At 37.0% G+C, this 16,664-nt stretch overlaps 2 protein-coding genes across 4 annotated transcripts in view; one reads left to right on the top strand and one right to left on the bottom strand.

Moving 5' to 3' along the window:
• Asb3 (ankyrin repeat and SOCS box-containing 3) overlaps positions 1-11,273 on the bottom strand; it is a 128,622-nt gene extending 117,349 nt beyond the window's left edge. Inside the window, exon 1 of the mRNA XM_039092258.2 lies at positions 10,556-11,273. The gene's annotated coding sequence lies outside the window, so the exon portion shown is untranslated. The remainder of the gene's footprint in view (positions 1-10,555) is intronic.
• The window catches only part of Erlec1 (endoplasmic reticulum lectin 1), a 37,851-nt gene extending 22,921 nt beyond the window's left edge, over positions 1-14,930 (top strand). Inside the window, exons 9-14 of one of the 3 annotated variants that reach the window (NM_001106023.1) lie at positions 2,624-2,785; positions 3,435-3,494; positions 6,799-6,923; positions 11,372-11,449; positions 11,683-11,758; positions 14,501-14,930. In NM_001106023.1, the coding sequence (NP_001099493.2) occupies positions 2,624-2,785; positions 3,435-3,494; positions 6,799-6,923; positions 11,372-11,449; positions 11,683-11,758; positions 14,501-14,572 (573 nt within the window). In that variant the 3' untranslated portion in view covers positions 14,573-14,930. The other 2 variants (XM_039091779.2, XM_063272989.1) reach the window with 2 other exon arrangements.
• Positions 14,931-16,664: the final 1,734 nt, after the last annotated feature.

The following is a 16,664-nucleotide window of genomic DNA, read 5'->3' as shown; positions in this document are numbered from 1 at the left end:
CTTATGGATTTTTCCAAACTCTACTACAAAAATTATTGTTGTAATAGGTATTGTGACACACACCTATAATCCGAGCACATGGGATGAATCAAGAATTGAATGTCACTCTCAGCTTTGAAGCAAGTTTGAACTTTCAACCTGATTTGCATGAGGTCCTATTTTAGACAAGAACAGAAGCAATTGTCCTTTTTATTTTTTATGTGCATTTTACTTGCATATATGTATGTGCACCACAAGTATACCTGGTGCTCTTGAAGGTCAGAAGAGAGTAGAGTTACCCCTGGAACTGGAGTTAACAGACAATTGTGAGCCATCATGTGGGTGATAGAAATTGAACCCAGGTTCTTTGATAGAGTAGCCAGTGCTCTTAACTGAGCTAGGCTGTCCTGCCTTCAATTCCCAGCAACCACGTGGTGGCTCACAACCATCTGTAATAGGATCTGATGCCCTCTTCTGGTGTGTCTGAAGACAGCTACAGTGTACTCATATACATTAAATAAATAAATCTTAAAAAAAAAAAAACCTGAGCCATCTGTCCAGCACATATTATTCTGGGTCTGTTTGTTTTTGCATTTTTGTTTTATTTTTCTGGTTTTTCAAGTTCTGACTATCTTGGAACTTACTCACAGAAACTCAAACTCACAGAAATCTGCCTGCCTCTAACTCTCAAGTGCTGAGATTAAAGGCATGTTCCTCCACACCCGGATGTTTTGTTCTAACTTGAGTAATTTACCCTAAAAGTAACAAAGACTGCCCTATCAAAAGAAGCAGTAAACTCATGCTTGCATTTTTGCCATCTTTAACTCATTGTTCAGTTGCAGGTTTTACTCTGCAGCTTTGTTGGTTTTTTGTTTGTTTGTTTGTTTGTTTTTCATTAACCTTGATATGGGTCTTGTATATTTAGGTTATTAGTTTAATCTATGAGACCTAAACCCCTTAGGACTTAGGACTGTATCCCTTACATTTAATGTTTACCTTAAGACAGTGTCAAGAGATAGTTTGTCAATAAGCTTCGAGTGTGAATAGGATTATATGAAGTTTCATTAGCCTTATTTTTTTCTCTTTTGTTTTGTGTTTTGTACAGGAGTTCTTATAGCCCAAACTATTCTAATGAACCAAGCAGCCAAAGATAACCTTGAATTCCTAAACCGCCTACCTCTGCTTTCCAAGTACTAGAATTAGAAACATTCGCCACCACATCTGGCTAGTGTCCATTAAAAACAAAACAAAAAAGCACCTTTGTTGTTTTGATTTTATGAAAAAGAGTAATCATTGGTTTATAAGAGAATAACTATGCAAGGATTCCTGTAAGCTGAAATAGATTAAAAAGAATCACACTCTATTAAGTGACAACCTCCATATCAACTGAAAAAGGAAACAGCATATCCACTGTAAATTAGTAGGAAACTCTTCTCAAGTTTTCTAAGTTATCCACCCAGTTATGATCAATACACTCATTTATTCAATACTAATTTAAATTTATTTCCTCTTCATTCAGAGTCAATATTCAGGTAACCATCAGATCTTATTTTATTAACTTTGTTGACAAATAACATTTCCTTTCCACACCAACTTGGTCACTTTAGGTTTCTGTCAATCTGACCTGGATTACAACAGTTCCTTATTTACCTTTAGGTTTGTCTCTGAAATTCCTTCTAAAGTAATGACTTAAAACTATGTTCACTTGGAACTGGGAGTATACCTGAGTGCATATTGTGAGGACCTAGATTCAATCCTTTATTGCTCTCAAGCATGCATGCATGCATAGATTCTCATTCATGTTCTCTCTCTCTCTCTCTCTCTCTCTCTCTCTCTCTCTCTCTCTCTCTCATACACACACACACACACACCCTACACATCCCTACCTTTCCTTAATACCTGCAAGACAATATCCAGTCCTCTTAGCTAAGTTCCCACCATAAAAATGTTTGATGATCTCTTTAGCTTTAAATATTATATTTCCCCTAATTTTCTTCAAATCCTCATGAATATATACACACAAACACAAAGCAAAAACCTAAGTCACAATTATATATACAAATGTCACAAATTATTCACCTTTTAAGAGTTGATCATAAGTTTTCTCTTGGTTAAGTCTTCATATATCAAATCTTCATCAAAGTCATTTCCATCTGCCCTTCCTTTACAAGTCTATAGTTGTGAATTCCCTTATTACTTTGGATCTACTTGAGTAAATTTCAGGTTCCTCCAGAGCAACAACTAGTTTAGCTACATTTAAGTAATTACAACTGATGATGCTATTCATTCCCTGCCAACTCCTTTTCACCCTACTTGTTACCTTAGCTTTACCCTTAAGGGCTTCTAGAAAACTAAATGTAAGGATGCAAATCTTAGTAAGTCCCAAAGTACTTGACAAAAGGAAGATAAAAATGCATTAAAGGTAAATTTTCCCTATGTATGCCAGATACCTGATACTTGGAGGTAAAGCTAACATTTTTCTAGACTTGTCACTATTGTCACAAAGTTCCTCTTTATTAAAACATTAAAATTAAGTGGAGAAAAAAACTTTTCTAAATTTCCATTTGATTTTTAAAGTAATAACAAGCTGTAACTAGAAAACATGTGATAAAACTCATAAACATGTCTGTCTGCTTAATTGTAGGAAGATTTGTCATCTGCTAAAGAAGAGAGATTTCCAGCCATTCACAAACCTATTGCTGTTGGCTCTCAGCCAGTGCTCACTGTTGGAACAACCCACATTTCCAAGCTGACAGATGACCAGCTCATAAAGGAGTTCCTAAGTGGTTCTTACTGCTTTCATGGGGTAAGAAAGTGAAACTGTAATTTAAATTATTATCTTACAACCTTACATGTGGTAGTTACCCAACCCATGGCCGTTAGGAGCACTAAACAAAAGTACCTACAGACAAATCACAGATCATGCCATCACCAATGGACATTTTCCTTGTGTAGCCATACCCCCACATACACATCTCTAGAGTCTCATCCACACCCACTAATTATATTCTTTCATAAAAGTTTGACATTCCCTATGGCAGTCTTCTATGATTTTGGTTGATGGTTAGAATGGACATTAGTGATTTATTTCTCACATTTTGGTAATGTAACAATCAAGAGTTCAAACTTGAACTATGTTTAAAAGATAGCATTTGCTCTGACTCTTAAGACCAGTGTAAATATAAATACAGTCAAAGGTGTTTTGTTTTGTTTTGTTTTGTTTTGCTTTGTTTTGTTTTGTTTTGTTTTGTTTTTTAAACAGAGACTCACATATAGCCCTGGCTATCCCGGAACTCATTGTATAGAACAGGTTGTCTTGGTTTTGTTGTTTTCATTTTAAACCACACTATTGATTTTATAAATCATAAAAATTTTATATACTTCCCACTATCATGTGACATTGTTATATCAGTCTTCCTTCTCTGTGTTTAACTTTATCTGTTTCTTTCCTTTAGGGTGTTGGTTGGTGGAAATATGAATTCTGCTATGGCAAGCATGTACATCAGTATCATGAGGTATAGAATAGCAACAATCCAGGTTGTTTTTTTGTTTTGTCGTACTGGAGCTCACACCCAGGGCCTCCTAGATAGCGTCAAGTGTTGTTAACATTGAACTACATCACCATCCCTGGCTTAAAGGTTTTAGTCTGTGACAGCTGGAGATTTGGTTCAGCAGTTTAGCATGTGTACTATTCTTGTAGAGGACCCAAGTTTGATTCCTGGCACCCATATGAGGCAACTCACAACTGCTTGTTAACTCCAGTTTTAGAGAATCCAGTGCCTCCTGTACCTCTAGTTACCTGTACTCAAGTGTATAACATACACATAGACACATAAAAAATAAATAAAATCTTTAAAATCTCCTATGGAAAAAAAGAAAGGCTTTAATACTACTTTTAATTGTGAGATAATTTTAATATGGAAATATTAACCAGAGTATTCCCAGTTTTTAGAAACTAGAAAACTTAGTATTAACTGATTTCAGTCATCTTGAAAGAGCATTGCTTGTTAACTATCTGTATTCTTAAACTTTCCTGAGCCTAATAGATTAATAGGCTATTGGGGCTGTTCTAATTTAGAGTTATTCTTATATTTCATCCTTAAGAAATGAATAAATAGTAGGATAGTACATTGATTATAGAATTAACCAAACTTGGTAAATGTATCACCTTTCTCAGCTAAAAGAAAGTACTATTTCATCTTCTGGTTTTTGTTTTGTTCTGTTCTGTTTTGTTTTGAGCTAGAGTCTCTAACCCAAGCTACCTATAAACTCTCTCTATAGCTAGGAAAGGCTTTGAACATATGATCCTCCTTCCTTGACCTGCTAAGTACTAGGATTATATGCATACCTTTTTAAAATGGTGCTAGGTGTCAAACTCAGGTCTTTCTACATGCTAGGCATGCATTCTATGAGCTGAGCCGAATCCCCAGTCTTTTATGAAAGTATTTTAATGAGCATTTTAGGTATTTAGTCTGCTTTTTCAGAATTTTGTTGTTATTAATTGGTTTGGGTTGGATTAGGTTGAAGGTTTTAATGTTTTTTGATTATTTTGAGTTTGTTTAGTTTGAGGGCTTTGGTTGGTTTGGGTTTTCAGGGGTTTTTTGTTTGTTTGGTTGGTTGGTTGGTTGGTTAAGACTAGGTCTTACTAACTCAGAATGTCTTGATTACTCAACACCCCCCCCAAGTATTGGGGTTACAGGAACACACACTGAAAAAAAATGCCTTCCACAAATTTAATACAGCTATTTTAATGACTCTTTCCCATATACTTAACACATTCCCATATAATTTACCAAGTTTAATTTGTCCTAGGTCATGTAACCTATAACTTTCTGATGGATCTACTAAGTTATTAGTATCAGAATATAATGTTCTAGTATTATATAAATATATATAGAATAATAATAGAATATAATGTATAGAATTAGTATATATATTAGAAAATAATATGCCAGGTACCAAGTGCTTTATACATTAACTCATTTAATCCTCAAAACACCTATCAGAAGTCAGTCCTGTTGTCCCAAGTTTCAGGAACAGAAACAGGGGTTTTACATAGGCAATAAATAATAGGACTGGAATTCAAACCCACACAGTCTTGCTTCCTATGCAGCTTCCTAAACTTTGTGTTCTGATCCCTGTCTGGAAGTTAACAAGTCTAGTTGCTAGGGGGCGGGAAAAAAAGAGAAGTGGGAAGGGAAGAAATGTAATAGCTCTTTTCCTTTAGGCAGTAGAGTCTAGTAGGGAAGTGACTGTACATTTCACTTGCTGCCTAACAAGTTTTCTGTACTATTAATCAGAAGTATATCATTGCCTAGCATGATTATCTGACATAAAGGAATAAGGAGAGAAAGGGGGCAAGAGCTTACTTTTATAAGACAAAGTATAGTGTTTTGTTTAAAAAACAATAAAGGCAGAATCAGAAAAGTATTCTGTATGATCTTCATACAGAAATGAGTGTGGCATCAAATGAGCTGTGGAGACTTGTAAAACTTCAAAGCTCTTATTTAAAAGTAGAGAGGTGAGGTGAAGATTAACTGGAAGGTAAGGCATCTTCATCCATTTTTGTACTGTTATAATAGCATATTATAACTGGATAACAATATGAAAAGAAACTAGATTTCACATTTCTAGAGGTCATCAAAGTGTCTGCCATCTGGTGAGGTCCTTCTTGTTTCATGTAATGACATGGAGCAAGAGGAGAAAGGGGCAAGAGTGCGTTCAGCTGTGTAGAGCTGGTTTAGTGGTTCATAGAGCTAGCTGCTCTACCAAAGCACCAGGCTTCAGTTTCTAGCATTATACGATCACTTATAAGCAGCTGTAACTCCAGTACTAGGAAGCCCAACATCCTGTTCTGGTCACATGAGCAGCAGGTATCCATACACTGCACAGACATACATTCAGACAAGATACCCATATACCTAAATTAATTTTTTAGTGTAGAAAGGGTAGGACCTTAAGCTGAGAGCCTCCTTTCATAAGGATAAAGTACCCAAGACTTAAATATCACCCATCAGTTTCTACTTCCCCATGCTGTAAATTTAGGAATGTTTTGGGAGAGGTACATTCACCTCATACAACACTACAGTAGTGGTGCTAGGGCTTTAACCTGGCCAGTATGTTTTTTTCCTTTATTTTTTAAATTATTTATTTATTATCATTGTATGTGTACATGATATAAATAGTTTATATCATGAGTTTGATGCCCCTCTCCTCTCAAAACATTACAGTAGTATATATATGACTACATAAAATACAAGCAATTAAATTTTTGGTTTAGGAGGTTGAGGTGGTGACATTGAATCAAAAAAGAAAGGTTCTGGCAAGATGCCTCAACAAATGAAAGAATGTGCGTGTAAATCTGACAACCTGAATTTGGGTCCAAGTCCTGTGGTAGAAGGAAAAGACAGCTTCAAAAAGTTGTCTTCTGGCCTACCTCCACAGCACTGTGAGTACATATACCTTTACACATGGATAAGAAACTAAAGAAAAAACATCTTCAGAAATTGATACAACAAAAAGAGTGGAAAAGATATTGAGTCACAAGTTACTACATCTGAAGTTAGGCTAAATTACATTATTCAGAGAAACAGTAAAGATCACTTAAATTCTACTTCCTCACTTTGACATTATCACATCATTATGCAGTAAATGGTTATAGGAGGGTCTACTTACTCGTGTCAGACATGCATTACTACAAACACTGTCACGGGCACTCTATGGCTCATTGGTGAAGGTACCTGATGCCAAGACTGACAGCTGAGCATATACAACAAAAATAAATGCAATTTTAAAATTTAGTATTTTTCTATATACTAGGACAAAGATAATGGGAAAACTTCTGTAGTTGTGGGGACATGGAACCAAGAAGAGCATGTTGAGTGGGCTAAGAAAAACACTGCTAGAGCTTATCATCTTCAAGACGATGGCACCCAGACAGTCAGGTAAAGACTATTTGCCTTTAAAACTGACTGTTGTGGAAGATTTGGGGTAAGAATTGTGGGTCCAAAGGGAAACTGCACAAGAAAACCAACAGCATCAACTAACCTGGACCCTTGGTGCTCTCAAGAGACTGAATACCAACCAAAGAGCATACATAGGCTGGACCTATAGCTTCCACATATGTGCAGCTTGGTCTTCTTGTGGGTTCCCCAACAACTGGAACAGGGGCTATCCCTAACGCTGTTGCCTCTGTGGAATATGCTCCCCTAACGAGGCTTCCTTGACTGGCCTCAGTGGTAGAGGATGCCTGTAGCTCTGTAGAGACTTGATATGCCAAGGTGGAGGGATACATAGTAGGGGGACTCTACCTTCTCAGAGGAGAAGGGGAAGGACTGTGTGAGCTGGGATATCAGGGGGGTGGGCAGCGATCAGGATATAAAGTGAATGGAAATATTCGAAAAATAAAATAATAAAAGAAGACTCAGTATTTTTGAGGGTTAACTTTTTAAATTTATTTATTCTCTCATATATTACATCTTGGTGGCCATAGCTTCCCCCTCTCCTCTCTTCCCAGCTCCCCCAACTCTCCATCCCACCAGGAGGACCTCCCTTCAGGAATATCAACCAAACATGGCATATCAAGTTGCAATAAGACTAGGCACCTCCCCTCACATTAAGGCCAGATGAGGCAACCTAGTAGGAGAGAAGGGTCCCAAAAGTAGGCAAATGCATCAGAAACAGATCCCACTCCCACTTTTAGGAGTCTCACGAAAATACCAAGCTACACAACTCTAACATATATGCAGACAGCCTATGTTAGACCGAAGCATGCTCCCTGATTGTAGGTTCACTCTCAGCCCCTGAGATCAAGTTTGTTGATTGTGTGGGTTTTTTTATTGCCACAGATCCTTCCCTCCCCACCCACCTCCCCCCCGCCCCCGTGCCTCCCAGTCTGTAGCAGGATTCTCTGAGCTCTGCCTAATGTTCAGGTGTGGGTCTCTGTATCTCTTCCCATCAATTGCTGGGTAAAGTCTCTCTGACAATTGGGCTAGGCATCAGTCTATGAGTAAAGCAGAATATCACTAGGCATCATTTCATTGACTTTTTTTTTCCTGTCTTGTTTGGTTCTACCCTGGGTCTCTGGTTTCTGGGTCTTCTAGGCAGTATCAGGGACAGGCTCCATTTCATGGCATGGGTCTCAAGGTTTTGTGCATGTGATGGTGTCCCAGTCCCACCACTAGAAGTCTTGCCTGATTAAAGGATATGGCTGGTTCAAGTTTCCTATCCCCCATTATTAGAAGTCTCAGATAAGGTCACTCTAATAGAGTCCTAGAAGTTTTCATTGTGTTTGGTTCCTACCTTGCCTCCAAACTGCTTCCCAACTCCAGTTTCCTCTCCCAGTATCTCTCCCTCCATCCTCTCCCCACCTGATCCCTCCTGTTCCTGTCCCCCAGAACACCCACAACATCTATTGTTTCCTGTTCCCAGGGGCATCCATGGATCTCCCATCTCTGATCCCTCCTTGTTGCTTAGCCCCTCTGGGTCTGTGGGTTGTAGGACAATTATCCTCTACAATTAATATCCTTTTATAAAAGAATACATATTTGTCTTTCTCACCTTACTTAAGATGGTCTTTTCTAGTTCCAACTATTTGCCTGCAAATTTCAGATGTCATTGTTTTTAACAGCTTAGTAATACTCCATTGTGAAAGTATAGCATATTTTCTTTATCCATTCTTTGGTTGAGGGACATATGGGTTGTTTTTAGTTTCTGGCTATTATGAAAAGCTGTTATGAAATAGTTGAGTACATGTCTTTGTGGAAGGATGGAGCATATTTCGGGTAAATGCCTGGGAGTGGTCTATATAGCTGGATCTTGAAGTAGATCCATTCCCAATTTTCTGAGAAACTGCCATACTGATTTCTATTGTGGCTGTACAAGTTTGCACCCCTACCAGCAGTGGAGGAGTGTCCCTCTTGCCAGCATGTGCTGTCACCAGTGTTGTTGATCTTCCCCATTCTGACAGGTGTAAGGTGGCGTCTCAGAGCTGTTGTGATTTGCATTTCCCTGGTGGCTAAGGACTGAACATTCCTTTCAGTGCTTCCTTTGTTGAGAATTCTCTGCTTAGATCTGTACCCCATTTTTAAATGTGTTATTTGGTTTGATGGTGTCTAATTTCTTGAGTTCTTTACATATATTTGGATATTAATTAACTCTGTTAGATGTAGAATTGGTGAAAATCTTTTCCCATTCTATAGGTTGCTGTTTTGTCCTATTGACAGTATTTTTTTTGCCTTACAGAAGCTTTTCAGTTTCATGAGATCCCACTTATTAATTATTCAAGAAGTTGTCTCTTGTACTGGTCTATTCAAGACTGTTCCTCATTTTCTCTTGTATCATTCAGTTAGTTTTATGTGAAGGTATTTATCAATCCACTTGGGCTTCAAAAATTCAAAATATTGACAGATTAAAATTTTAACTATACAGAATAGGACATGATGCTGCCTGTCTTTAATCCCAGCATTTGGGAGGCAGAGCAGTCAGAGTTTGAGGCCAGCCTGGTTACTTAGTGAGTTTCAGGGCAGCCAGGGTTATGTAGAGAGATGCTGTCTTTACAAAAAGGAAGGAAGGAAGGAAGGGAGGGAGGGAGGGAGGGAGGGAGGGAGGGAGGGAGGAAGGAAGGAAGGGAAGGAGGGAGGGAGGGAGGAAGGAAGTAAGGAAGGAAGGAAGGAAGGAAGGAAGGAAGGAAAAGGGAAGGGAAGGAAGGAAAAGGGAAGGGAAGGGAAGGGAAGGGAAGGGAAGGAAGGAAAAGGGAAGGGAAGGGAAGGGAAGGGAAGGGAAGGGAAGGGAAGGGAGGAAAAAAAGTTAAATTTAAACACGGGTAAAATTTTAGGTCAGTGCTATTTAGGGAACAGTCTTTAGATTCCTTTCCTTTGCAGAAAAAAGCAAGCCAGTGTCAAGACCACAGTCATCAACTGCACATGCTAATGCATGTCTTTAATATAAACTAGGGCTAAATAAACTTTGTCAAAAAACAAAACAAAACAGTAATAGAGATAGGCTGCCTGGGTTCAAATGCTGGCTGGCTCTTCCACAGTAGTGCCTTAGGAAAATTAAATGATCTATAATATCTACGAGTATCGTATCTACTAAATATAGTCAGTGACTCCATTCTTTTGTTTGGTTTTGTTGTTCTATTTTCTCTTTAAGATTTATTTATTTTTATTGTGTGTGTTTGAGTGTTTGCCTGAATGTGTGCGTGTGCGTGCGTGTGTGCGTGTGCCATATGTGCACCTGTGGCCCACAACAGCTAATAGAGGGTGTTGGGTTCTTTGGAAATGGAGTTACAGACAGTTGTGAACTGCCACATGGATACTGGAAATTGAACCTATGTCCTCTGAGAGCAGTGAATACTTTTAATTACTGAGCCATCTCAATTTTCTTCCTGTGTAGAGTGAGGGAAATTTAACCCTTCATCCGTGCTAGATAAGTACCCTAACACTGAGCTAACTCCCCACTTGTAACAGTTTGATTTGGTTAGAACTGAAGCTAACATTTGTAAGTTTTTAACTTGTTAAATATACATTGTCATTTCCTCTTGTTACTTAGTTTTTCTTAGGTAGTGCTCACTTACCTTTTGTGCTGTATAGGTATATTTTATTGTACCAGAAGAAAGGTAATCTTACTTCTTAAGAATACCTGCTTCAGCTTTTCTTATAATCTCATATCCAGTGAATTTAAAAGATTAATTCTTGTTTCTTTTCAAATGATTATTTTTGTTTCTTCCTGGAACAGAAGATATTGAGAAATTGTTTTTAAAAATAGGCTGACGTTTCAGGCTGACCAAAGTCTAAGTTAGGGAAATAAAAATATAAATATTTAAATGTTCAATATACCAGACAGATTATTTTAGGTTGATATTTCCTGCAAGAATAAGTGTTATAGCTTCATGTGCTCGACAGTGAAGTATAGCAGACTCTGACTACAAAGCACAAACTTTTCTTTAGATATTGCTCACTCTGACAGTTATACTTTGGCAGAGTCTTGATTTTTTTTATTTTTTATTTTGTACCACATACAGAAGAGTATGTAATGGGATCAGCTTGATGGAAAACAGAAAGGAAGAGCTGGGCAAGTTTAAAACAGTAACTGTTATTACTTTGTCTTGGTTGGTTGGTTGGTTTGTTGGTGAAGATAGGCCTCAAGCTCACAGCAATCCTGCACCTTTATCCTCCCAAGGGCTGCTGTTAGAGGCATTTGAGTTACCAAGCTCAAAAATTTTGAATCTGACCTATATGTAATATGGATCATTAAGAAAGATAGTGCCAAGTTTCTCTAACTTGTGTTTTTCTTATAGACTCTGACTCTGTGATGTAACCTTCTCATCTACCCATTACAGTTATTCTAATTAATGAGACTGTAATAAAGCTTGTATGTTTCTCCAACTCAGGATGGTGTCACATTTTTATGGAAATGGGGATATTTGTGATATAACTGACAAACCCAGACAGGTGACTGTAAAACTAAAGTAAGTTGAATCCTTCTCTTTTACCTCCTTTTTATTGACAAAAGGTTTTACATAAGATAGAATAACTAAATGATTAAATTGTGTTTTAAACTAAAATAACTAAATAATTATTAAGTTATTAGATCTAAATTAAATTATGCTGGGTCCACTTAAAATTTTTATTGATTAATAGGATAACAAAAATACCTGTTTTTTATGATATAGGCAGTACCTTAAAGTACTCTGTATTTTAGGTGTAAAGAATCAGATTCTCCTCATGCTGTTACTGTATATATGCTTGAGCCTCACTCCTGCCAGTATATTCTTGGGGTAAGTAAAATGAAAATGATCAAGAGTTAATTTAGGGGCTAAGTGGCAGACTGTTTTACCTTGAGTGTGGGAGGTCCTAGATTCAATCCCAGTACCACCAATGAAAAGAGATCAATGTTGGATGTATTTGAATTTTTTGTGTTAAATCTATAAAGGTCATTCTTTATTCCTAGTGTGCATAAAGCCCTGGATTTAATTCTTAGCACTACATAAAACCAGCCAGAAGCACCTGTAATCCCAGTGCTTAAGAGGTAGAGGCAGAAGAAGCAGAAGAATAAGTTGTTCAGGGTCAAAGCCAGCCTGGTTTATTTGGATCCTGTCTCAAAGCACAGATCTTAAATGCTGAGTTCGATTATTTAACAATTTTAAATAGCATTGTAAATATCATCCAAAATAAGGTTTGCCACAGCAGAAAGTTCTCTCATGACCCTGATCAAGTAGGTATCCAAAAGATGCCTCTTTCTAGTTTCTCATATGATAAATTAGGTTTGCTTCTTTTGGGATGCCACATGAATGGAGTTCCATTGTGTTTCTCATACTTCATAATGTTGAACATATCAATCAGTACTTCGTTCTCTTTGCATTGCCACATCCTATTCTTTTGTGTAAGTATACTCTTCTACAGATGGACATTTAATACAGTTTTCATTCTTTTTGGTTATGATGAATAAGGCCTCTATGTTTTCATTCATTATGGTTACATACCTGTGTGTGGAATCTCTAAGTCATGAGTAAAAATACTTTCTACCAAATGACTCACCAAAATGCTATGTTATTTAATCTCCTACCAGCAGTACAGGGGCGTGCACTTACTCTGTCTCCTCACTAGCTTTATTTTCAGTCTTTCTTGTTAGTCATTTTAGTGGGTTTAGTTTGCAGTCCTCATACAATTAATGATACTGAATACCTTTTCATGTCATTTTGGTATTCATTTATGTTTGTGAAACTTTACATCTAGCCAGGCTTTACTAAACAAAAGGTTATCCTGCTATTTCCTAAAATAGTTAGGAAGACTTTATTCAGTACTGTTTTCATTAGTACCAAGACTTACAGGGAGAACATTTGGTTGAAATACATTGTATACATGTATGAAATTCCAGATGAATGGGTGGGTGGATGGGTGGGTGGGTGAGTGGATGGATGGATAGATGATAGATAGATAGATAGATAGATAGATAGATAGATAGATAGATAGATAGATAAGACTATTGCAATAGCAGAAACAGGTAAAGCTTAACTCTGAATATAGAGAAGACAGTAGCTCAGAATTAATAGCCACTAGGCCACATGAGACAATTTAGAAAATAGAAAAATCACAAAGAACAGGCATTAATAATCTAGGCTTCTTACTAAAGCAAGCCAGAGTGATCAGATATTGAGTGTGGAGGTTCTCTCTCTTGGTATAAGTGGATTAGTCAGGCCAGAGACATGGCTCAAGGCATAATTGGACAGAGGCTCAAGGAAGCCTGACTACTGGTTAAAGAATAGAGTTTGTACCAGTCTTTTACCCAAGTATTTTTGCTGTTAGTTCTTATCTTCTAATTGATTGCTTGATTCTAGGAGGTCAAAAATACTCTGGATTTAAACTCTTTGTATTGTACACATCCTTTTCATACTCTGGCTTCCTTTTGTTCATTGTCTTTTGATAAAACTATATTCTATTATGTTCAAGGTTTTTTTCTTTTTTTTTCTTTTATGTTTACTGTGTTTTGTGTTTCAAGAACTTTGTGTTGCCTCAGTCATGGACACACCCTCTTAACATTTTCTTTTAAAGACTCTATAAAATGGACTTTGATTTGATTTAAGTGTGCCTTTTCCTGTTTTTAATCCTCTGTGACTTATATATAGATTCTAGGACTTGTGGGTTCATACAAATTTTAGGGAAAAAATTGACATTATCTTCTCAAAGATTTATTTTGCCCTACTCCTTTTTCCCTGTTTCTGAAACTACTTAGACGTACATATGTGAAACTGTCTCAAAAATCTCAAAAACTTCCTCTTATTTTTACCCCCTTTCCGCCCCATCCCATGTTTAACGGTAAGGCATTTCTGCTAACCTTCGCCATCTTCATTACTTCATTTGCCATGTCCAGTCCATTGATGAGTTCTTCTGTAATACACTTTTTAATATTTCCATTGAATTTTTATTATTTCTTTTCCTCTACTTAAATTCTCTTTGGTCATGTGTTCTCTACTGTTTTCCTTGATATGTGTTTGGTTTTTTCTTTTGTTGTTTTGTTTTTTCACAACTATTATGACAAATGACTCATCCTTTAAGTTAATGTTTAACTTGCCTTATAAGTAGAACTGATAGTTTTGCTATAATGTTTTACTGTTTTAGTGATGTAACTCTGGTTACAAACTCCTCCCGTATTCCTGGTCTTTCTGTCTTGTCTCCTTTGCCATTTTCACCTCTGATGTTCTTATATGGGTGACTGAACTTGTTTTTCAGAAAGCTTTATTATTTATGCTAGGCATCATGAAACTTGTCTATAACCCAGTACTCAGGATTGAAAAAAGAAAAGTTCAAGGCTAGCCAGGGACACATAGCATGACACAGTCTAACAAGGAAAAAGGGAAGGGGGCTGGTGAGAGAGAAAGAGAGAAGAGCCTAATTTATAGGGGAAAATGTTGGGTGGTTTATTCATATCAGGACCTTACATATTTAGCAAATATATTTATTGAAAAGATACTGAGGAAATGTTTACCTTACCAACTTTTTAATGTCATTTTATTCTTCAGGTTGAATCTCCAGTAATCTGTAAAATTCTAGATACAGCTGATGAAAATGGACTTCTTTCTCTCCCCAATTAAAGGATATTAAACTTGAAGGAAAGAAAGATGATTGAAAATCATCACTTCCTCCTGACCACATCTCATTGTAGAGTCTCACCATTGGACCTTGTCTATAGCATTCACAAAAAAGGACTGGCAACCACACTGTGAAATTCATGTGTATATAAGAGATTATGGATAAACTTATAAGGCAGATCCTTGTCTCACTTCATTCATTTTGGTCTTGTATGAACTGATTGTGTTTGGCTTTGCTTGGGTAATGTAATTTCAAAACAAATCTGGTCTAAGCACTTTAGTTCAGCCTATCAAATGTCATAATTCTTGTAGTTTTAAGTATTTTAAATAATATACTTACTGAATAAATTATAGCATATATGACAAGATAATGAGGTAAAGATAAGGAAGAAAGAAGTTGATTGGAGATTGTGTAAATGAGGGGCCACATAAAATTTATAAAATTTTAGTGTCTGAAATCCTTTCAGCAAATTTTTCTGTGGCAGCTGCTGTCTGTCAAACACTAACTAGAAATGGGAACAGAGAAGAGCCTCATAGATAACCCCCTGTGACCAATCAAGAAATTCTTCTTTTCTTTTTATGACAGGTTGCTCCTTTTCTTGAACTTTTATGATTCATATAATGAGTGAGTTTACTACAGAGTCCATGTCTAATGCAGACAGTTGGTGACTCATTTCTAAATTAGAACAGTTCATTCTAACTGTGCTATCTCTCGTACCTGCCTACTGTATATTATAAATCTTAATTCTGGAAAGCCTTCCAGCACAATATTTATTTTTTTAAAGATTTATTTATTTAATATATATAAGAACACTGTAGCTGTCTTCAGACGCACCAGAAGAGGGCATCAGATCTCATTACAGATGGTTGTGAGTCATCATGTAGTTACTGGGATTTGAACTCAAGACCTCTGGAAGCTCTTAACCACTGAGCCATCTCTCCAGCCCTACACAATATTTATTTTAAAGAGAATAAAATGTTAATAAGCAGTCTTTTCATGTAATTAGTGACAGATTATTCAGTTGCTTTATTTTCTCCTTTATCCTTTTTACATACATTTCATACATATGTATCTGAACAAGGACAAAATGTGGCCATAGAGACTGAGCATGTTTGGGGGCTCTTAGTTCAATCTCCGGTAACAAAAATGAAGAGTTGGGTATTGGGGTTCTTGCTTTTGTTCCCAGCACTAAGTAGACAGATTCAGGGGGATCAGAAAGTTCAAAGATAACCTAGTCTATGCAAAGGCTAACCAGTTCTGCATCAGCCAGGGCTATAAGCGAGAGCCTATCTTAAATAGTCAAAATACAAGGTAGCCCAAATACCCCTGAAAACCAATATTTCTGATAAAAGCTGTGTTAAGAAAGGGTTTATGACCAGGTCTAATGGCATATACTTATAATCCCAGCATTTGGGAAGTAGATACTAGAAAAGTCAGAAATTCAATGTCTACTACATAGTGAGTTTGAAGCCAGCCTGGGCTGCAGGAGACCTTGCCTTAGAAATAAATAAATAAATGCCTTTATAGCTGGGGTGGAGAATTTACTGGTAAAGCATTTGCCTACCGTATATAAGACCCTAAGTCCATTCAGTCTAAGACAGTGGTTCACAACCTGTGGGTAATGACCCCTTTGGGGATCAAATGACCTTTTCATGAGGGAGGGGTGTCACCTAAGACCATCAGAAAACATGTTCACATTATGATTCATAACAGTAACAAAACTACAGTTATGAAGTAGCAAAACAATTTCATGATTGAGGGTCACCACAACGTGAGAAACTGTATTTAAGCATCACAGCAATAAGGTTGAGAACCACCAGTCTAGGAGGAAAAAGAATTTATGTCTGAAGACTGGAGATGCAGCTCATTGGTAGACTGCTTAGCATACACAAGATCCTGGATTCCATTCCAACACAGCATAAGAAATGAAGAAAAGAAAAAGGTAAATGGATCAACATAGTAGCTTAATCTGAGAACTTGGAAAACAGAGAAGTATTGACATGAGTTTGAGACCAATCTTATTTGCCATACACAGTGAATTCTAGGCCAGCCTAGAAAGAGTGAATGAAATGAGACACTTTCAAAACAGAAAAC

The sequence above is a fragment of the Rattus norvegicus genome, chromosome 14, assembly GCF_036323735.1.
Source record: "Rattus norvegicus strain BN/NHsdMcwi chromosome 14, GRCr8, whole genome shotgun sequence".
Lineage (NCBI taxonomy): Eukaryota > Metazoa > Chordata > Mammalia > Rodentia > Muridae > Rattus > Rattus norvegicus.
Note: the sequence above shows the minus strand (reverse complement) of the source record. Positions and strands in the feature narration are given on the sequence as shown.